This window comes from Procambarus clarkii, chromosome 42 (genome assembly GCF_040958095.1).
Source record: "Procambarus clarkii isolate CNS0578487 chromosome 42, FALCON_Pclarkii_2.0, whole genome shotgun sequence".
NCBI classification, from domain to species: Eukaryota; Metazoa; Arthropoda; class Malacostraca; order Decapoda; family Cambaridae; genus Procambarus; species Procambarus clarkii.
Window position 1 is genome coordinate 5,613,675 of NC_091191.1, and position 23,568 is coordinate 5,637,242.

At 37.0% G+C, this 23,568-nt stretch overlaps 1 protein-coding gene across 3 annotated transcripts; it reads left to right on the forward strand.

Annotated features, from left to right (window-relative positions):
• Positions 1-3,657: 3,657 nt before the first annotated feature.
• On the forward strand, positions 3,658-22,817 carry LOC123770322 (serine/threonine-protein kinase PAK 2). 3 transcript variants are annotated; one of them, XM_045762082.2, is made up of 11 exons: positions 3,658-3,877; positions 6,219-6,413; positions 7,019-7,167; positions 8,750-8,796; positions 10,759-10,860; positions 12,019-12,137; positions 14,280-14,466; positions 16,242-16,367; positions 16,566-16,715; positions 18,358-18,540; positions 19,721-21,609. In XM_045762082.2, the coding sequence occupies exons 2-11, from the start codon at positions 6,226-6,228 to the stop codon at positions 19,865-19,867; spliced, it is 1,398 nt and encodes a 465-aa protein (XP_045618038.1). In that variant the 5' UTR covers positions 3,658-3,877; positions 6,219-6,225; the 3' UTR covers positions 19,868-21,609. The 3 variants fall into 3 exon arrangements, with proteins under 3 accessions (XP_045618038.1, XP_045618039.1, XP_069195955.1); XM_045762083.2 differs by lacking the exon at positions 19,721-21,609 and adding an exon at positions 22,575-22,817 and having other exon boundaries at positions 3,740-3,877; XM_069339854.1 differs by having other exon boundaries at positions 3,865-6,035.
• Positions 22,818-23,568: the final 751 nt, after the last annotated feature.

Genomic DNA, 23,568 nt, shown 5'->3' on the forward strand with positions numbered 1-23,568 from the left:
AGCATTTATAGAATTGTGGTTCGAACAGAGGACATGAGCGAAGCACTTGTTTCGGAAGTGTTCAGACGTCATCAGTTGTGAGGTGTGTGTAAACCGCTTTTCATTCATAAACGGAGGTTTAGACGGCTGATTAAAGAGCTTGGATCTTTGTATGCGAGAACGGGTTGGAATTTTGTAACTAGATCATCAAGATTGTAATTTGCTTAGCTAAATGAATTGTGGGGTTCAGTCCCTGAGCAGGCCCTTAATCTAAGGACCTAAGTCAGATAAGGACTTAATCTAAGGTGTGGCAGTTTGTCTGGCACAGGCAAAGAAACAGTGGTCTCGAGACGTGCGGAAAATGTTAAAGCTGTCGACATGCCAGCTGATGTATATGAAGGGGGTGTGAAAGGGCTAGTTCATTCATAGGGAAAGGGTGTGGGCTGTTGTAGGGTTTTGGAGGATGGAAGAGGATAAGGGAGGGGTGAGGGAGGAATTCTATTTAAAAACATAATTTTTAATTACTGATTATGTGCCTCTGTAATCCTTTACACCACCGCTCATGGGATGGGTATGGGGTGCATAATAAAGAAAGAAATTGAATTCTTGAATAATATATAAGCGTTTGCGAACGCTGTCAATGCGTTAGAGGCGGTAGAGGGGTGCAAAATTTTGTGCAATTTAGTACCCTATTACAAAGACGATAAAACTTATTGCAGCTTTCAATGATTTTGTTACGTATTCGGCATTCTTTCCTCCTTTGTCGCCTTACCTATTTGTGCTTGCGGGGGTTGAGCTCTGGCTTTTTTTTTTGGAAGTTTGGAAGCTGAAATGAACAGACTGTTGGGTCAATGTCGGAAGAGATTACAACCTCTGAAGGCCTTGGCATGCTGTGGAAAGGGAGTGGGAGTCCCTGTGCTACGAATGATATACTTGAGTACTGTAAGATCTCTTATTGATTATGCTGCACCTGTCATTTCTTGTTTTGGTAAAGGTAGGATTGGCAAGTTGGAGAAGGTACAAAATGAAGTCATGAGAATTATCTTAGGATGCCCAAGAAATGCTATGATTGAGATAATGAGGATGGAGTTGAATCTGCAGAGTATTGGGGATAGAATTGCAGAGATAAATGTAGCCTCTGCCATTAGATTAATGAGAGGTGGGGGAGCTAATGAATTAATCCTCTCGGTTCAAAAGGTGGGAAGTAGTGAACAATGTATGATGAAGAAAAGAGCATATATGAATACCTTATGTTCTAATGTTATTAAGTATGATGTTATTACAGAGTGTATTGCTGTGCCCAAGAGAAAATTCACACCACCATGGGAGGATTGTAATGTAGATGTAGTAATTACTCCCTTGCAAACGAAAAAAAGTATGTATGAAATAGGAGAGCTGAGGGCAACATATGATTGTATAATTAAAAAATTGCCTACAGAAAACACTCTACATGTATATTGTGATGGGTCAGTAGCTAGGGATGGGAAGGCAGGATGTGGAGTCTTGATCAGGGAGTACATTGACAACGGCACTGTAGATACTGTTATTGGACGCCGCTTAACTGACAATGTCTCTTCAACGCAGGCTGAACTCCAAGGTGCATTAGTAGGATTACAGGAAGTAGTCAAATGTGGTAAAAATGCCTGCTTCTTTATTGACAGCAGAGGAGCGTTAGTCTTTAAATAGCAGATGCCCAGTATAGCAGAATATTGTGATATAGTGTAGAGAGAATGTTCAGAAATTAGAAAAAACTGGGTATAAAGTAAGATTCATGTGGATCCCTTCACATGTGGGAATACTGTTGAATGAGGTAGTTGATGACATAGCGAAGAGAGCCACGGAAAAAACTCTTGTTGATATTGTATGTCAGTTAACCTTGAAACAAATAAAAACAAGAGGGTGAAGAAATGATAAAGAGAATGGCAATGGTGGACAGTAGTAACACACTTAAGAATTATTCAGTAATAAATACAAACTCGACCTTCACCTTCGGTAAAGGAAAGTCTACTTGGAAGGATTCAATTTACATGAGATTAAGATTAGGATACAAATATATCTGGCAATACGGTGTTGATGTCAGTGAAAAAGATAAGGAGTGTAAATTATGTAGTATGCCGCACGCCCACACCTTAGAACATTATGTATTAGAGTGTCAACTTATTGATAACTATAGAAATAAGGAAATAAGTAGTGTACCACATCAAATTGTTTGGATGTGTGATAATGGTATGATAGACAGTATACTTATGAGCTACAAGAATTTTGCCCCAAGAGTGTAACAATTATATGCTGTGCTTACTATATTAACCTGCAATGTTAAATGGGATTCTTGTAATGTTATTTGTCTATTTGTACTCACTGCATTTGTGTGCCCCTTGAGAGACTTTAGGGAGACCCCTTGAGAGACTCAGGATAGGACCGAGTACAGAGCCCTGTGGGATTCCACTGGTGACTTCACGCCAATCTGAGGTCTCACCCCCTCACTGTAACTCTTTGCTTCCTATTGCTTAGGTATTCCCTTATCCACTGGAGCACTTACTAGTTACTCCTGCCTGTCTCTCCAGCTTATGTACCAGCCTCTTATAGGGGACTGTGTCAAAGGCTTTCCGACAGTCCAAAAAAATGCAGTCTGCCCAGCCTTCTCGTTCTTGCTTAATCTTTGTCACCTGATCGTAGAATTCTAATAAGCCTGTAAGGCAAGATTTACCCTCCCTGAACCTATGTTGGCGATTTGTCACGAAGTCCCCTCTCTCCAGATGAGTTACTAGATTTTTTCTCACGATCATCTCCATTACTTTGCATAGTATACAAGTTAAGGACACTGACCTGTAGTTCAGTGCCTCTTGTCTGTCACCCTTTTTGTATATTGGGACCACATTAGCAGCCTTCCATATTTCTGGTAGGTCTCCCGTCTCCGGTGACCTACTATACACTATGGAGAGTGGCAAGCAGAGTGCCTCTGCACACTCTTTCAATACCCATGGTGAGATCCCGTCTGGTCTATTGGAGGAGCTTACATTTATGTAAACCCTCCGTACGCTATTCTTTACACAGACAACAGCAACACAGTCACCGCCGGTTCGACGCCAAATCAACGTTGAGTCAAGTGAATAGTTTCTTTCGCGCATCCGTGATATGTTAATTAGGGCTGGGCATGGGGTGCATAATAAATTAACTAAACTAAACTCGGGCGACGAACTCACACTTATTTACTTATATCTTTTGATTTATTTATTTATTCATATACAATAAGGTACATTGCATCTATAAATCCAAAATTACGTAAATCAACTATGTATGTACATTTCCTGAATAAAAAAAATAATTTTTAATTGATTTTAATTTAATTTACATTGGGTTGTGAGAGTACCTAATATGGGTGTTCTTACATTCTTGCAAAGCCACTAACACGCAGACGATATAACAAAATAACATAACAGCAAAATATATATAACATAAATTATGTCATTGGTGTGTTTTTCCCTGAGAAAAAGAAGTAATTATTATCGGTTATATACAACCGCAAAGTACAGTGCGAAATAATAATAATAACAATAACTAATAATAAGAATAAGTAATAATAATATTAATAATAATAATAATAATAGTAAATAGACATAGCAGACGAGGTATTTAACTTAGTCGGGTTGGCTGTCTGTAATTGATAATTTCACATTCAGTCAGAGTTTTATCTCCAAATGCCCAGCATGTTAAACGTAGCGAGGCTGGCACATGACTGTTGATGAGTGTGTGAGTGTGAGTGTGAGTGTATGAGTACACACACACACACAGGATGTGGTCCTGATTAGTGTACAGATACGGAGAAGCCAGTAGAGAGCTGATGGGCAGCAGCCAGTGTAAACTCTGGTATACTCTCGCATATCTGTCACCCCTCAAGGTAAACATCCCCCACACATCTCTCTCTTCAACTCTCCGTACAATCACCTAATTCCTCCACACACTAATTACGGAAATAAGCCTCAAATTAAACTTTTTTTGGTGTTTTTTAATGGGATAACATACGGGTTATCAGAATTTTCTCTTTTACTGAAATAACAGGAATTTTCTCTTTGGCCATTATTTACGTGGTTTTAAATAGCAAGTTTCACTGCTGTATTATTTATATAGAGAAAATCTGTCTTTTATTGTGAGTGAGAAATATATTAATGGTGAGTCAGTCGCTCCTGATCTGTTTAACTTAACCTAACCCAAACTAACTTTCTTGAGCATGAAAATAAAGCAAAGAAGTGTGTTTGGGTATGTGGAAAGAGAAGAGATGTGCTCAAATTTTACACAGACGTTTTGACAAGCTACTGTCACATTGTTAAAACTATGTACTGTATATTAAGTAATTCCTGCCTGTTAGGGGGACAGGCAGCCAGGCAGTCCCTGTAGTATTGTTCGCGACTCACAAACATGAATTCCAGGTTTGAATCTTGGATGGGACAGAGATGGTTAAGTGCATTTCCTATCACTGAATGCTCCTGCTCACCTAGCTGTAAATAGGTACTCAGGAGTTAGCCAGCGTGTTGTGGGGATGCATCCTGGGGAGGGTCAGTAATTCGACCCTGAGGGGGGACGACCTCGATATAAACCAAACATGTACAGTACTGTATAAACTGACTGCCTGTCCCCCGACAATGAATTGTGAATTATACGTATTAGGATTATATTGAGGTTCCCCCCCCCCCCAAGGTCAAACTACTGACCATCCCCAGGATGCAACCTCACAAGAAGTTGACTAACTCTGGGGTACCTATTGACTACTATGTGAACAGGTGATTTGAAATGCTTCCAACCATTTCTGTTCCGACCTGGACTCGAACGCAGAATTCCTGATTGTGAGTTGAGAACGAATCCAACTTGCATCTACATCGTATTCCAGTATCAAAGTCAGCTACCACTGGGGTCATATCACACTCCTGGAATAGCCCACCTCTCGTGTTCATGTCTGCCCACGCTACCCTTCCCAAGTATAGTAACTTGTCAATCTGTCAAAATCAGATGATGCTTATCTACTTTGGTTTTATAAATTTATGCCATAAATATTACTATTGTACCTTCATATATATAACAGTACTGTACAGTACATTAATTTGACTGATACAAATTCTGAATCAGTAGGTACAAATCTAAAATGTATTTAGATTATTTTTACAACTAGTAATTAGGCTAAGATTTTGCACAGTATTGTATAAATAAATTTAAAAATATAGTAAAGGTAATTTTCATATACAGTGGTACCTTCGTTTTTTAATTTAATCCATTCCCAGACAGGTCGTTAACCGAAAATTTGCAAACAGAAACAAATTTTCCCATAAGAAAAAATTTAAATTGAATTAATCCATTCTACACTCCTAAAAATATTAGCTTCAAAATACATTTCATATATAATACAGTACTACAAATATTTTGTACTACAGAATGTACAAATTATATCTTACCTTTCTTTATGACTCTTGTTGGCATATGGAAGACAGTGAGGAGGGGGGAGGAGGAGTCTCCTTCCATTATAATATCAGGCATTGATGACTTCTCTGGGGTACTTTCCTAGGTTTTACAGGCATAACCACTAGGACCTAGTTGTGGCTCACTGCTTGTTTGTCTTGCGAAGAACATTTCCATAGAGACTTGTTTTTCCCTACATTTTATCACTTGTCTGTAGTAAGACATCACATTATCATTAAAAAGGTCAATGCAACGGCCTGCTTCAGGTTTTTCTGGGCGAGTCTTTTCAGCAAAACTTTGCAGCTCTTTCCATACTTCACACATTTTCTTAATGAAGAAGGGACATCCTCTACTGCCTCTACTCACAACTATTTTCTTAGGTTGAACCTTACCACTGACTTTCTTGGGACCCATGGCATGATGTATAATAATTTTATGTTCAAAAACCAAAAAGGCAGAAAAACAATTAAATACTTTACAAAAAATTTAAGCACGATTGTCACTAGGCGTGAGGCACTAGTAAACTAAAGCATGCCTCGCCTGTGCCAGGAACCATGGCTCAGTTGACCCATACATGTACAGTATCAACAAACTCGTCGCAAAGCAAGGTAAAGATCGCCAACCGAGTTGAATTTTATGAAGAAATTGAGATCGTAACCCGAAAAATTTGTAAAAAGGGACAGTCGTCAACTGAGGTTTCACTGTATTTTGCCTGATTATAATAATTTTGTACCTACTGTAATGTTTAAATAATTGACTACCTTTATTTATTAGATTATTTATTTTCACAGGACAAACATGAAAAAATTCAAAGTATTCAACAAGTATTTCCCAACCAAACACAATGTGGATGTACCTGACAAGGTTATGGCAATATCTTCCCCAACAGTCGTTAAACACGACATTCACGTGGTCTTCAATAAAAATACACAGTCCTTTGAAGGCATTCCTCCAGCATGGAAAAATTATATTGAAAATACTATTGGGTATGTTAAACTATTGTTTCTGGAAATTTTTACTTCAGTTTTCAGGACATAATTTTTTTTTTTTATTACAGTAGATTATTATTTGCTTCATGAAAATTTTTAATTCTTCTCTTATGCTGATCAACCAAGTTTCTTTTTCAATTACTCTACTTTATTTTTTCACCTCTTGTATCCTTGTGAGGTGTGATCACAATATGGTATGTTAAATTTAAAAGGTATATAAATGTTGATAGCAGTTATTAGGTATTGGACAGTAAAAGGGAACTTCTGATACTGTATGTGCAAAGTGGAAAGTGGATAAAAAAATTTTTCATGACATAATCAAGCTTACCTTTGAAGCACCTTAATTGTATTGAAATATTGATTTGTTTTGATTCAACATAAGCTGAAAATAAGTTTTTTTTTTTTAAACTTCATACTTAGAAATTTATTTCAAACTTTATACTGTATGTACTTTGTTTTTTAAACTTTGAATTAAATTTGTTCTGCTGTATCTATGTCTGAGTAAGTTAGGTTGAAGGGGATTTACAGTACCCTCTCTATACTTATACCCACCGATGGATATTTCAGAAACCCTCATATAATTTAATGTTTTTATCTTTTAGAAAAGATGAAGTACAGAATAATCCTGAAGCTGCCCTCTCAGCAGTTATGTTCTGGAATGCATCCATGTTGAAACAGAAGGGTGAACCAAAGTTTATCCCGTCACCTGTTCAAGAGGTTTTGGAAGCTGAGGAACTAATAAGTGAAAGTGGTATGTTTTTTTAATTTATTTATTGCTTTTTATTCCATTTTTACTTTGACATAAAAACCAGACCAGATAACATAGGAACATGTTAAGAGTCTTGGTTACTACATTCATGCTCCTACATTTAGGAGATATACGAGTTTCCCTTTGCTGTTTTAAGAGTTCAGGACTGTGATGGCTTTTGCAACAAATCCTTCCTGATGATTTAACATGTACAGTTGTCTGTTGCAGTGAGATAGTCTTGCTTTACCTCTTAATCATAACATTTTGAAGGCATACTAATAGTTTATTTTAACAGAAAAATAGTGACATTACTACCCTCTCTGATGCCTGGAAATAATTGTTTTTGTAAATTCTAGCTTTGGTTTCATTCTTTAAGTTATTGGTGAAGATGGTAAAGTCTGCAGTGTGGAGATTTCATCACCATATCCCATATGGGTATTGGAGATTGTTTCAGCCACATACATACTTATTCAATTTGTCATCAATTTATGAAGCTTTTGAAACAAAACATTTTCATCAAATCTTCTGTGTAAGTTTGTCTCGGCTTCTCTCTGAGTCATCAGCCAGAGTCCACCCATAACACTGCAAAAATGACAACCCTTGTTAACTTCTTCCATGCCATGATAAGGAACTTTTTAAGTAGTCTTGTTATGTAATTTGGAGAGAAGACAGAGAATAGCTTTCATAATCTACCACTTGTGGAACTGCTTGCCATCATGCAAAACAACTGAGACAAACCACTCAACACTCTTTTCAAACAATAATTGAGATCACATGGACAGCCAATTGTCTTCTTGCTAACAACTAATTACTGAACTACCCACCACCAGGTAATACCACCAGTTTCATAGCAGTCAGAGGAGCCATTTGCTCATATTTAGCCTAATGGAAAAATTCCAACTTTGCAGAGGCTGGTCCAATGAACCCCTTTGCTGCTAAAAATTAGCTATTGTGAAATGGCTAATCTTTGAAAATGGGCCAAAAATTCAATAGGATATAAGACACTTCATATTTCAAGAATTTTTTTCTCTCTAAATTATGTAATGTTTGACCAGATCCTCTGACCTTCAAAACGAGTACCAGAACCCATTAACCGCTGTCATCTGTTGCTGACAGAATTAAGTGTCGCCGAAAGTGTTAATACGAAAAATGAAGTGTTAAATTTAATGAATATACTTTTTTTTTTTTTTTGCTGGCCTGTGTAATGGCATCACTCTGCTTAACTACACACTTATAAATTACGTATTAATTTGTTACACCTGAACAGAGAGTATCTCTCATTAAGATATATTTTAATATTTTATAATTAGAAGTTATGGTAATAAATATTTTCTGCAAAGGGTATGGCATATATCTGGCATTCACCAAGATGCTGGTTCAATCCCTGCTCTGCTCCAGTGATTTTCTCATTGATATATCATGCTACAGTATTGTGATTTCCTTGTGTATAAGCATTTAGATCTTATTTTGATTTTATTTTAATTTTGGTATGAATTTTGAATAACTTAGCAGTCATTATTTGTATTATATGGGAGCTCCTTCCTGCCTGTAATTTAATTGAATATACTATTTTTTTAATTTTCAGACAATGATTTTGGAGAAGTAATTAAGGAAAAAGTACCTACTGAAGACGTAAGTAAAATTGATCTTACTTTATATATGTTTCATGCGTTAAAATTTCAAAGGGGGTTCCTGAGTTATGATCTCTGACTTATTTAAGCACAAACACCCATACAGTCTTAATGATCCATCTGTCAATGGCATTTCTTCCCTTCCTAGTTCCTACCACCAGTCATTCACAGGAAGAGAAAGAGTGTGCCTTTGAATAGTATAAGATAATATACTAAGCCCAATAGTATAAGACAATGTTTCTAAGTTTGTATCTGTATGTCTAGGTCTGTGTTTTTGTTTGTTATTCTCTGACTGTCTCTATGCCTGTCTATTTGATTTTCATTGTATCACTGTGGCAATTTTCTATTATTATTATATTGATGCCTTTGTGTGTGTCTCAGTACCTTTATCTTATTACCATATTATTTATAAAAACATGATGCTCACTCATCATCAGTGGTGCATGCTAGGTTGGGCAACATAAAAGCTGCCTTTAGAGCTATTAATAAGGACTCATTCAGGACCTTGTGTATTACATATATCAGACCAATCGTGGAATATGCAGTGCCTGCTTGGATTCCTAACTTGTCGAACACAAAACAAAGTCAGAGAATATTCATAGATATACCACCAAACTAGATTCAGAATTGAGAGAGTATTAGTTACAAAGAAGGATTAATGATATTAAATTTCATGTCACTGGAAGACAGAAAGGTTATATGAGACATGATTACAATATACAAAGTTCTCAGGGAAGTGATAGAATGACAGATTTCATGAGATGAGTAAAACACAAACAAAAGAATACAGGTGGAAATTGAGTACCAAAATGGGCCACAGAGATATTAGAAAGAATTTTTTTCAGTGTCAGAGAAGTGAAGAAATCAAATGCATTAAGAAGTGAAGTGGTGATGGCAGTTTCAAATGTAGATATGATAGATACCAGTAGGCTTGTAAACCTGTACACCAGTTGACTGAAAGTTGTGAGGTGGGTCCAGTGAGCCAAAGCTAAACCCAAGCAAGCACAATGAAGTGCATTAAGGTATGTAATTACATTAATTTATTAAGAGAAATAGACTTTATAATGACCTGGCAAGATGCATACACTTTGGTTTTAATTCTCAGGGGAAGTCTAGCTTTTGCAACACCAAGACTCTTTGTAGGGTCCTCTGAACAACAAACCTTTCTAATGAAATCCACTAAAGAACTTGTTTAATCCTTAGATGATGGCTTACTTCAACTGATGTTTATCACTATTTAAATTTATGAAAATTGGATTCTGTCAATATATTCCTATAATTACCATGAGTTGACATTTATCTGGTAATTATTACCAAATAAAATTATGAATCTTGTTAGTGTACATAAAAAAAGTCATTAATTAGAAGTTTTTTGGGAAAGGAATGGTGCTCAACCATTTGGACTTGATGGTAGAAGAACGGTCTCGCTTCATGCATGTCTGTGTTCAATTCCTGACCATCCAAGTGGTTGGGCACCATTCCTCCAACCCCCCCCCCCCCCTGACCCTTATCCAAGTGCTATATAGTCATAATGACTTGGTGCTTTCTCCTTATAGTTCCCTTGGTATTGTCGCATCCAAAAATATTTAATACAAATATTAAGTTCGAAACCATTTTTGGTATTTTCTTTATTCAACTATATTATTTAGGAACATTTTCCGTTAAATTCTTCAAGAAAAAGAAATATAAAGTAAGAGCCAACTCTTTTTCTGTGGAGGGCTCTTCCAGTCCCCCTAGAGCTCTACTGGGCTGATATGTATGTATTAGACCGTGGCATCACTCAATTCGATTGAAGTTCTAGCTGACCGGGGACCACGAGCCAGAACCTGGACCCCTCAGAAAGGCAGATACTGTAGATCAAAGCCTTCTTACTATTTTCTGCTGATGAGGTGTGCATTTGTGCTTCTTCATGTTAGTGCATTTGTATATTAAAGAATTCTTGTATACAACTGCTCTTCTTCAGCTTGAAACCAACAGCCAAGAACCACAAGAGGTAGAGATTTCAAGACCATTTGACTACCAAGATGAACATCCTAAACTGAAGGCTGGCCAGAGCCCTGTACAGGTAATTAATATTCTTATCACAGAAAACATTGTACAGTTTGACTAAACTCTTATGTTTTTAGTTATCTTTCTGCTGTTTTGGGTTAGCCTTAGCATGCAACCTTTGTACATACTGAATATACAGTTTTTCATTTGTTCTCTGGCTGAACGAAAGCTCAACCTCTGCAAGCACAGTTTGGCGGACACACTTTTAGTAATGCAAGGTCAAAATAACATACTGTATACTACAACAAAAAAATTCATGTACCACATAAAATGAAACAGTCTAGCGCACTGTCAAAGTTTTACTCACCTTACCAGGAGAGCAGTGTACAGTATTGTTTGTCTTGTTTAAGAACCCACAGTGTCAAAAATTTATTAAGACTCGCATCCATCACCTTGACTCTTTGGCTATGGCACTAATGTCTTGGTCCCATGCAGTACTTTTCTTGGGTTTGAATTAGACTAAAAAAGGAACATGTTATTTAAATTTTTGTCTTTACAGTTCTATAAAGAAAATTACTTGCTCTTTCCAGTGGTACGATTAAAAAGAAATTAGTTTTTTTGGGAGGCCCCTTTCAGTAGGTCCACTATAGCTGAGCTGTGGGAGGGCTTACTCACTCTGGTCTGAAAAGATTACCACTGGAAGACTGGCATTGTCATAGTGTTCTACAGATGCCATTAATGTAGGACAATGGGAGCCACTGCCGTACAACTCGGAAAAACTTTTCATTACACACACATTGCTTTATCTCTGTTCAGTAGTCAACACTTCATGCTTCCTTTTATTTTTGCTTCTTGATAAGGCCTTTTCCAACACATGAACACTTTTGTTACTAACATATTGAAGGGATGTTTTGTATTTACACTTTATATTCAGAGATAAAAGCTGTGCTTGTTCAACCCCCCTTTCTAATATGAAATGAGCATCATAGGTTCATGTGAGGGCCACTCATATCATTGATGTGTTAGTAAATGAATTTTAACATAATGTTCTTGGTTGTATACCATATATGTACTGTACTATTCAGCTTTTTTTTATGCCTAATGAGAGAGAGAGAGCAAGTTGATCCTTTTTCAGACTAGGTAATAATATAGTAATAGGAATGGTAGTCTCCTTTCATTGTACAGTACGGTATAGGGAAACATTCATTATTGTTCAAACCTTGTTTTGTAACAGATGCGGAGGAAAGCTGGCCAGAAATTGAGTGACGAGGAAGTAATGATGGAGTTTCGACGAATTTGTTCTTCAAGAAATCCAGAGTTACTGTACGAGCGTGATATAGAATTAGGTTCAGGGTATGTGTAACAGTTTTACTGACATCATTATACAGTATATGTGTGCCTGAACTTTGTGAACATTTAAAAAATGTCATATACCTGTACTGTACATTATTGTAGTTTTAAGTCAGGTATTCCTGGTAGAGATATAAAAAATATCTAGCACAGGCTTTTGCTAAGGTACACATGGTGCTTTTATATTATTTTTTATGGTCATATCTTTATAACAATGAAATGTCAGTAATTATAATACAGTAGAACCTCGAGTGATGACCGCCTCAAATGGCGACCAATTTGGGTAACGAACGCCCCGATTGCCAACAATTCGTCTTGTTAGGCAACCACTCGTTTGAATAACGTCAACACCACATGGTGGGGTCGCGGGCTGCTTCTCGCACATTCTCGGACGTCTCCGACGATGCAAATAAATTATTTTTCTTTGTTTAAAGATGCTGTTGATGCTGGGATGTTGTAAAGCATTGACTTTTTTGTAGAAAAACGAAATGAATTTTTTTAAAGAAAGAACAAATGTCATAAAGGTTCATTCGGTGTTTGTCAAGTAGGCTGCTCCATGTTTCTTAAAAAAAAGAAAAAAAATGAAGAATTTTGAAAAACAGAATAAATGTCAAAAAAGTTCGTTCGGTGTTCGGCAGGTAGGCTGCTTCATGTTTCTTAAATAAAATAAAAACGAAAAATGAAAAAAACAGTTGAAACAATTTGAAAAACGGACAAATGCCATTAAGGTTCGCTCAGTGTATGTCGGGTAGGCTGCTCCATTATTGGGAAATAAATGAAAAATACAAAACAAATGGAATACATTTGAAACACAAAGATTGTCATAATGGAGCAGCCTACCCGACAAACACTGAATGAACCTTTATGGCATTTGTCCATTTTTCAAATTGTTTCCATTAATTTTTTTTTTTTTTTTTTTTTTATTAAGAAACATGGAGCACCTGCTGAACACCGAACGAACCTTTTTGACATTTGTTCTGTTTTTCAAAATTCTTAATTTTTTTCATTTTTTTATTTCTTTTTTTTTTAAGAAACATGGCACAGCCTACCTGACAAACATTGAACGAACCTTTTGCTATACAAAAAATGAAAAAAAAAAATTGAACAAATTTGAAGAAAGAAAAATGTCATAAAAGTTTGTTCAGTGTATGTAAGGTAGGCTGCTCCATTATTTAAAACATTGAATATCATATTGATGTTTTTCAGTGGTAGAGCGGATTATTTTATTTACATTCTTTTCAATCGGGAACTTCATTTTGAATGACGTCCGTTTCACATGATGACCACGGCGCCGGAACGGATTAAAGTCGTTATTCGAGGTTCCACTGTAGTATAATATATATAAACTCTAATGGCATTAACTTTCAACTTTGGCATATCACTTTCTGAGATACAGGCCAATATAATTACAGTATTACATATTATTTTCTAAGCAAGGACCCCTAAGTCATTTCCAGATCCATTTCCTGAGTCTGTTGCTTGTGTTCCTGTTTTGGGCTTGGGGGTGTCTGGAAGGGTGCTTTGGTTCTCTCATTATTTTTTATTAGATGCATTCTGGGTTCTGGAAGATTTGTGTCTAGAGGTCCAGGTTATTGGACCCTGGGACCTCTGTGTAGTTTTCTTGTCTTCTCTGCCTGTGGAACGTGCACTCTCTAGTGTAAGCACTGGTTTCCTTGTCGTTTCTTCTGTGGTCTCTTTTCTGCTCTTTTAATTAAACTGCTGGTTTCTTCCACTTACTGTATGTTGGGGTCTTGACCCATATCTTTGTGGGCCCTACCTAACTGGCTTCCTAGGCCTTGTGTTGTTTGGCTCGTAATGTTGGGAAGAAGCTCCAGTTATCTCCTATCACCGCTAGCACTGTGGTGAGTAAATTGAGGTTGCCAAGTAAATTGAGCTATCAAAGTTGGACCTTGGTAGTTCCTTGGCAGTTCTCATGTGCCACTTACATGCACAAAACCTTGTTCCTAAATGCATGGCAGTGGACTATACTATGTATTTATGATTATTAGCTTATCATCCTGATTACAGATCTCCAGTGCTATTATGTCAACTTCTCATGTGTGGGGGGAGGGTTTGTGTTATTATTTGTCCTTGAAAACATATTCTGCTCTTCAAATTTAATAATAACATGCATTTATTCTTTAGGGCATCTGGAACAGTGTTCAGAGCTTATGAGAAAACTACACGTCATAAAGTTGCAGTTAAAGACATTGATCTTAGCAAGCAACCCAAAAAGGAATTAATTTTAACAGAAATAAATGTAATGAAAAATCTCCAGCATGAAAATCTTGTTAACTTCCTTGACGTGTTTTTACTTAACAATCATCTGTGGGTAAGATATGAAACTCTCTTCAGCCCATCCTCCTATTTAGATAGTACTGTATTTATAGTAACAATGTGGAGCATCATACATATATTGATGTACTGTAATGGACAGTTAGAAAGTAGAATTTAGTACAATACTATTGAATTTGGGCAACCAGAAAAGTTTTATTTATTTATTTTGTTAATAAAATGTAACCTAACCTAACTTAACCATCCTAGGAACACAAATATTTAAGTTTGGATTTAGCTATATTTTTTCTAGACTATAAAGGGAATAGTACCAAATTCTATTAGCTCATTGTTCATTATGTCAGTATATGTATGATGGTCCACGTAGTTGAAAAAAGTACTATCTAAACAGGAGGCTGGGTTGCTCTTTTAAGGTATAAATTGTTTTGTTCTTATAAAATTGGATATTTAGTATATCTTTTTGGGAGGGAAGCCCTCAGAAGCTCCCCGAAACTAAACACCAATCAAGCCATGCCTTAGAGAAAGGAACTAGGTCTGAGACCCACCCTTGCCTACCAGGACCAGAACTTGGTTACATTAATGAGGCAAGTGGGGAGCTGGAGGATCAGAGATCTACATCAAAACTGAGTTCTAATTCCTGCCATAAAGCATAAGCATAAACATAACAAAACAAGCAACTGCATGATGAAAAATAGTTACCCAAAGGTAACGATTGCAAACGATTGTTTCCGTGATGTAAACATGCTGATCCTGTTGTACCTCGCTTAACACCAGATTGCAGTCCAGGCCACCTTGGGGTCTCCACCAGCCTGCACCGTAACTCACTCACATGGTCTTGTATAGGGTGCCCATGCCCCTTGCTTGGGCCCCAGTCCTAATATGTCACACTTAAGCCAAGTGGTGTTAGGTATCCCCTGGAATGTTGTGCTTTCTGGGGAAATTTTTCTCACTTTTGGGTAGATCCCTGATCCCCAAGTTTTCCTCACTTCATAGAGTGAGTCTGATTGTGGTCCTGGCTTGCAGTTAGTTAGGGTGGATCTCAGAGGCTTGCCTTCTGGGTGAAGCTCCTTGTGGCTCCCTGAAGCTACTAATCTCCGATGTAGGTGCCATCAGTCACGGAAGTCTATGCCCTACTGGAGACCCAGAACCAGAACCTCAAAGAGGCACAAAGAGCCATGGCATTTATATACAGTATGTACTGTATTAAGTTATTCATTTATGCCACCACCGAAGAAGGTACCCAGAAAGTCAGAGAGTCACAGCAAACTACTGCTGGCTGTCACCAAGACTTGCACCCTTGAGAACGACCATAGCAATGCAAACAAATGATCGATAATGTCATGAATCTAGCGCCAGCTCTTTCACTCCACCCTTCCAATCGTTTGGGGGAAGGTAGGGGCAGGATACTGCCTACAAGCCACTCCATTGTCAGTTCAATGAATGATGCAAAGTGACCCGACTACCTGAGGGAGGGAGGGAATCAGAGAACCACTGGGGCTCACACAGAAATTGGTGATTCATTACATTCAATGCTGTTTTTTTTCTCTAAGGCATGGCTTAATCAGTGCTTAGTACAGAGAAGCACCTGAAGGCTCCACTAGAAAAGGATATTTCATTACATTCAAGGCTTTATTTTTGTGATTTCTATGAAAATATTAATAAATACATATATTGTTCCTGGTAGCGAGAACTTGTTTTTGAAAATGTACAAATTTGAGCTGTTTCCAGTATATATACTGTATTTGCAATCTTCTTTCATTCATTGATAGAAAAATAATCCAGAACACTTAATATTTAATCTTCTACTTCTAGGTTGTCATGGAGCTGTTGGATGGCGGGCCCCTGACTGATATTGTAACTGAAACTGTAATCAAAGAACCTCAAATTGCAGCTGTATGCCATCATACTTTACGTGCCATCGACTATCTTCATGAAAACGTATGTTGATTATAGATTTTCTTTAGAGGAGGAGGATACTTGCAGCTGGGAATAGTGGATGAGAATTCTTATAGATGGTGATAGAGTATGTATAGGGTCAACTCCTCAACAGCCCTGAATAATGACCAATACCTAGTTACATTGCTAGTGATTTTATGTTTTATGTTACTCATTATTTGTATCACTGAAATTTTGTAGGGGGTAATACATCGAGATATCAAGTCAGATAATGTGCTCCTTGGCAAAGATGGATCTGTTAAACTGACTGATTTTGGGTTCTGTGCTAACATCACTGGGGATGAGAAGCGCCAGACTATGGTTGGCACTCCATATTGGATGGCTCCAGAGGTAAGCCTGAAAATTACATCCTGTCTTTTGATAAAATAGTTAACAAAGGAATAAATCACTTACATTATAAACTAATTTTTTTTACATTGTATATTCAGAAATAATAATAATTTTTTGTTTAGGTATGATAATCATAACAAAATTTGCAAGAAGAAATTAGTATTTTGAATTTATTGTACATTGTTAAATATCCTGTCTATTATATAATAAAATAACTGAAATATCTTGTGCTGTATATTCAGTATAAAAAACAATATTTTATATTTCTGAGAGGGGCCCTTTCAGTAGCTCCCCAATCTATAGCAGTAGGGTTGCCAAGCCTTAAGAAGTTGCACCAGGCCTATTTAGACTCACTTGAGCCTACTGAGAGCCAAGATCAGAATCTGGTGTGCTCTATGAGGCAAGAAGAGCCTTGGAATCAGGAATCAACCAGAAAAAAAGTGTAAAAGAGAATCAAAACAAGCAACTGCTTGAAATGAAATTTGTAACCTGAGGGAAAACAAGGCAAACCATCGCTGCAGCAGGATAACCACTCCCAGCCATAATGCACTTGACTGCCATCAGATGGTAGTCCAGGTCATCTGGACTACTACTCACGATTTACTCCAACTACTTCACCCCTTCCCCCTCCCAGGAGGGGGTAGCTGCACAGACAGCGGTGTGACAGTGATTGTGACGTCATGCTTGTTTACTTGTTTTCAGATTGTGGAGATCTATTTGATAGTTTGGCTTTCGGTAGCAATTTTTAACTGGGTGGAGTTTGCTTTGGGATGCCTACCTTTCCGAGTGCCTAATCTGGTCGATGGCAGACATGGAATGCTACCAACCACATGGGGGTTTCTATAGGCCATTGCTCCTCGTGCCTCTCTGAGGGGGGCCAGGTTCTGGCTCATGGTCCCTGGTAGGCAAGAACTCCAATCGAATTGATTGATGCCATGGTCTAATACATACATATCAGCCTGGTAAGCTCTGGAAAGCCTCTGGGACTCACCCAGAAAAGGGCATTTCATTACATTCAACCCTGGTTTTTAAGGACCAGTTTAGTGCTTTTGGTTGCTGAAAGTCAATCTTCCAACCTTTGTCTTTCTCTCTCAGTTGGGATGAGGAGCCCTTTCACTTTGGGGGTGTGCTATTTGATGGCATTAGGTTATAATTTTCACAGAGCTGTTTTGTTGAGCTGCAGTGTGTCAGGCTGTGGCCATGTTATAGTATTGTACCTTGCAGTTCCAGCTTCTGCAGTCTCTGGGCCAGATGGTGTGAGTGCTGACCTCTTATTGTCTTATGAGAAGGATGTTGAGCATTTGGTTTAGTGCCAAATATACACTGGATTTTTCTGGCTTTGGTTGTCAAGTGGCAATGATTGATTGTGTTTTTCTCAAGGTTACAAATTTTTTCAAGCATTTGCTTTTTTTGGTATACTTATACTTTCTTTCTCAGCTTTGGATTGATCTCTGATTCCCAAGCTCCATTTACCTTGTAGAGAGAGCCAGATTCAGGTCCTAACTCCTGGTAGATTGGATGGGTCTTAGAGACTTGGTGCGATTCCCAAAGCCTTGGCAGCCTTTCAGAGCCACTATAGGCAAAAGAAGTTTCTGAGGGGCCCACCAGAAAAAGGCATTACATTTATCTTTTGATTTTTTAGGTTGTGAATCGTAAACATTATGGAAAGAAGGTTGATATTTGGTCTTTAGGCATTATGGCCATTGAGATGATTGAAGGGGAACCTCCATATCTAAAGGAATCACCACTCCGTGCTCTCTATCTAATTGCATTGAATGGAAAGCCGGACATTCCTTCATGGAACAAATTGTCTCCCGATTTTCAGGTATGAGTTTTTTATATATTATGTTTTAGACTATTTTATGAGCTGAACCCACTTGGTTACACCATTAGGCATTGTCCCGCTCTCACAGGGACATGGCAAATTTTGAACCAGGCCAGTTCAGCCTTCTTATACCTGACTCAGCATACAGTATGTCTTTTCAATCCTCCCCTACTGGGATATTAATGGGGGGAAGGGAGAAACTGGGGCATATTACTCAGTCCAGCTTGGAATAAACTGTGGAAGCTCATCTTCACTCATAATTTCTTGTTTAAGCTATGCTCAGCTTCAAATAGACTGCTAAATAGTGAGTGTGGGAGTGAGTTGGGTGTGTGTGTAATTACTTAAGTGTAGTTACAGGATGAGAGCTACACTCGTGGTGTCCCGTCTTCCCAGCACTCTTTGTCATATAACGCATTGAAACTACCGACTGTTTTGGTCTCCGTCACCTTTTCACTTAACTTGTTCTAACCGTCTGCCACTCTGTTTGCAAACGTGAACTTTCTAATGCTTTTTCAACAGCTTGTTTAGTTAGCTTAAATCTATGACCTCTTGTTCTTGAGGTTCTAGGTTTCAAGAATTCTTCTTAGCAATTTTATCAATTTCCAGTACTATTTTTATTCATAGTGATCATATTGTTTCTTTTTCTCCTTTCTTCTAATTTTGTGTGTGTGAGAGTAAATTCCCACTGGAGATTGCAGAGGCAGATGATAATGTGAAGTATAATTAAAGCTTTAAGTACAATAAAGATTAAATAGTTAAAAATAAAATTTCTTTAATATATTGTATTAAAAATTAAATATATTTATTTTTAATATATTAAAGGATATTATATTGTTATTGTGCGTGTTTAATATCGTGTTTAGAGCAAGTTCTAGTATGCAGTAAGAATATCTAGATGATTGCACATGCAACATTCATTATGGTAAACACTACATTTATTCCATTGTTCCTTAGGGGGAATTAACATATTTTTAATAATGATATTGAATATATTCCAAATGAGTATCATGTGATCCCAAACTTTCATCAATCTTTTCCTTCTACAGATTTTTTACTTTATAATTATACCATATCCACTCCATGAGGATCTTCTGATCTAAAGGTTACACATATTGATTCATCAATCACCAGTTTAACTATGTAATAATTTGATTTGTGGCTTACCTAAGATATTTTACAGGATTTTTTAAATTGCTGTCTTGAAGTTGACATTGAAAAGCGTGCATCTGCCAAGGAGCTTCTCGCTCATAGGTTCCTGAGAATAGCTGTTAGTACAACTACTTTGAAGCCTCACATTGAGGCAGCTCAGAAGATCCTTGATAAGTAAATCAACATGGCTATTTAGCTTGGATATAAACAATCCTGGTAATTGCCAACATCTGCCAGGGCCATACTTCCTTGCTCCATTTGATAGGGAAGAGTACCCACTCCTCCCCACCAAATTACAAAAGTACACAGGTATAGCCACCAGCAGAGCATAGAGAAGTGTGGATGCATGCAGGAACATATGCCTGCTTTTATACCCCCATGTGCTACATAGCCTTCCCGGTTTGGTGCCTTCTTTTGATAATTACTTACTTTTATACCCCCATGGTCCAGCTGTAAGTATTAGTGACTTAAAGATCATTCCATATTTCATTGACATGTAAAATAGAGTAAAGCAATTTATTTAAATAATGTAGTTGAAAAAGAAAATAATACCATGAACAATTCAGTGCATAAATGATGGTGCAAAACAAGTGAATGTTGCCATAAAATAGCAATATGATCAGTCCCCAATCTTAACTTAGGAGAATGTTAGTTATGTATATGCACCTTTCCTCACACCCCACCTGGGAGCCTCTTGCTCATGATCACGATCATCAGGAAATAATTTCCATAATGACAGTTATTATGGTTATGGTTGGAAAAATGCTTGAGGGTGAATGCAGGAATTATAAAAGAAGTGATGAGTTGAGTGATAATTGTGATATCAGTGTAAAAAATGTAAATACTAATGGTAAGGCATCAAAATGGAGACAAGCGTAGGGGTAGTGGTAATGATGATATTGACAGTGGACCTTGTAAAGTTATGGAGAATTTTATTGGAGGCAAAAGAAGGGAAAGAGATGAAAATGAAGATGGTAACAATGATGCTTGTGGTACTAATTAAAAATAAAAAACTAGCAGTTGACCATGATGCACAAGTGCAAGGCAGTTACTTGATTTAATACCAGAGCAATGGCTAGACATAATGGATGACTTTAAGCTGTGTCCAATGAATATGAAATTTATTGAAAAAAAAAGTTCTTCCCAGTTTGGTGCCTTCTTTGATAATCACTTTCATGAAGAAAATCATCATGAAATTTTACATTCCAGTAGAGTGATAAAATCCATGAAAATTAGTCAAGCACTCTAGAAGGTACTGAATAATGGGTAATTACAATACTGTACAAATGAATAGTGACATCAAGATACCTAATTGGAACATTATTTCAATAGAAAATTGTATTCTGACCTCCATCTCAAAGTTATGACAGGGCCACTGATGCTGTTTGTCTACTAGTAAACTGTTATATAAGTTACTCAGCTTTTCATGTTATAACCCCAGTTCAGTAAACACTTGTCTAATGTATGTTAACAAATTACTTCCACATGGCCTCTATCCTCCCAAAAATGTAATAGGTTTCAGTAGCATGGCATCAGGCAGACACAAAACATTAGAAGACCCCACCACAAACACTAGTGATCGAAGAATGTTCACATTTATCAATACATGTGATGTCCAAATTATCAGTAAGAATCAACTGATGAGTAGTACTTCATAGATATACTGACCTTAACATATCATACAAAACTCAAGGCTTGGAGACTAGGTAATCTAATCTGACCATTTAGTAATAACAGTTGTTTTACATTTAGCTAATGTTGATTTGCCTGGTGCCAGACTAAATAGTTGAAGGTTAGCAGTGAAAAAAGGAACAATAAACTAACTTCATTGCTAACTGGAATCAAAACTATGAGCCTGAAAATGTACAAAAATTCAGTGATCTTTTAATTATAAATGAGATTTTTTCAATACTAACATCATCCTGATTATCATTAACCCCTTTTTCAACCATTATGGGTGGAAAGATATCAGCCTGGAAAAAAAGATGACCTATGTAATGAAAGAAAGTTATGTATACTGTATTACAAACGAAAATTACTACCCCACATTCACTAGGTCATTTATATTATACCGACTAATATCCTGGAAAAACAAACCCTACCAGACTCCAGTACTAATCTACGGAAACACCCCCCACTGCTTTATAAAGCCAGGTGTACAGTACTGCTCATGAATTGCCATATACAGTGTACAGTCAAATACATTCACTCTTAAACTTCCTCTCCAAAGTTTTGCTCCTTACCACATCCTATGCATTGCTCACACAAACTTTCTGCTTCCTCTCTCACACACATGTAACATGTTTTCTACCTATCTTCATCCTGAACTTCCTCTTCTCTTTTTTCTCACAAAGGCACGCCAGTTAATTCTTTTTACCTGTCTACCATCTCAGTACAATTATTAACAAGACAACTAAAATTTAAGATTAAATGGTTTCAATAAGTCAAACAGAATTAATACTACAATACAATAATACTAAATGGTAATTAATAATGGAACTTTTGGTAAATAATAAATTAGACAGATAGAAAAGTTGTAAGAAACTTAAAAATAAAGGGTCCCGGTAGTAAAATGAGGTTTGTTCTTGACGCACAATTGAGAATTCCAAGTTCGAATCCTGCGTGGGAACCTTGATAAAAAGCCAAACGTGTATGAATACACGCTGGCTTTGTCTCCCCTGACACAAGGAATTATAAATTATTATAAGAGTATGTAGCAAACCACATTAAAGCAGCTACAGGTACTTAAATTATCCTCAAGAAATTTGCTTTTGAAGAAATTCTATGACAGATATTAAAAGGTTCCCAAATGTCCCACACACTAATTACATCAATACATGTATCCAAGAAATTCCACAAACTACATTACTAATAACATCCAACAGATACTGGGCAAGCCTTCCCATCAGCTGATTTACAAGTGGCATGGGCTTGGAAACAGGTCAAGTGAGCGCAAATGTAAGGCCTTAAGAATCACAGCATTGTCAGTCTCATTACATAAGTGATCAAGAATTACTGGCCAACCAGATCTCTACTGCAACCAGCATTCAACAGTAGCACACTATGACTCAATTTGTCACAATGTCGATGCACTATTCATACCTTGAGATGATTTGATTTACCTTGCAATGATTTTGGGGCTCAAAGTCCCTGTGGCCCGGTTCCCGACCAAGCCTCCTGAATCATCCAACTTTGTAACTTATACTAAATATGTATTTAGTCACTATTCTGTGTTGTCACCAAAAAATGAACATTACAAACACTTTGCACATAAATAATTTTCAAGCCTCACTTATCACTTACTAAATTGATGGAAAAACTGCCTCATCTTAGACAAACTGATCGAAAAAATCGTGTTAGTGGGCTCACCAAGCACATTTCTTTGAGCAAAGCCTGGAAAATTATTAGTGAATTATTGACATTAAAAAAACAGGCATCTCGTTCAAATCTGCTGCAGAAAAGTAAATATAATACAAAATGGTCTTTTATTTTAAAGTACAACATATTGCCATCTTGTACAAGTATAAATTACATTTAAATGCACATACTGTATAGAAATACTCTTAATAAATTTTGGTAAATGCCTAGATGAATGCTGTGTTCTTTATACTGAAAATGATCTGAATGCAGTGCTCAACAATGACAGCAGTACTGTCTCATGTGAGGACAGTATCTCTTGTGATAAACTTCTAAAGCATGAACACAGTAGTACACTACTGTATTTAAAGTGCATTGTGCAAGTTGTCACTAGTTGTCATCTAGTCTGTCTCATGCACTAACAGTTTTACGGTACAAATACCAATGCCTAGGTAATATGATTTTTGCTCCATCGCAATAACTATGTGTATATGTGGATAGAATGATGTTTAATAGATTATT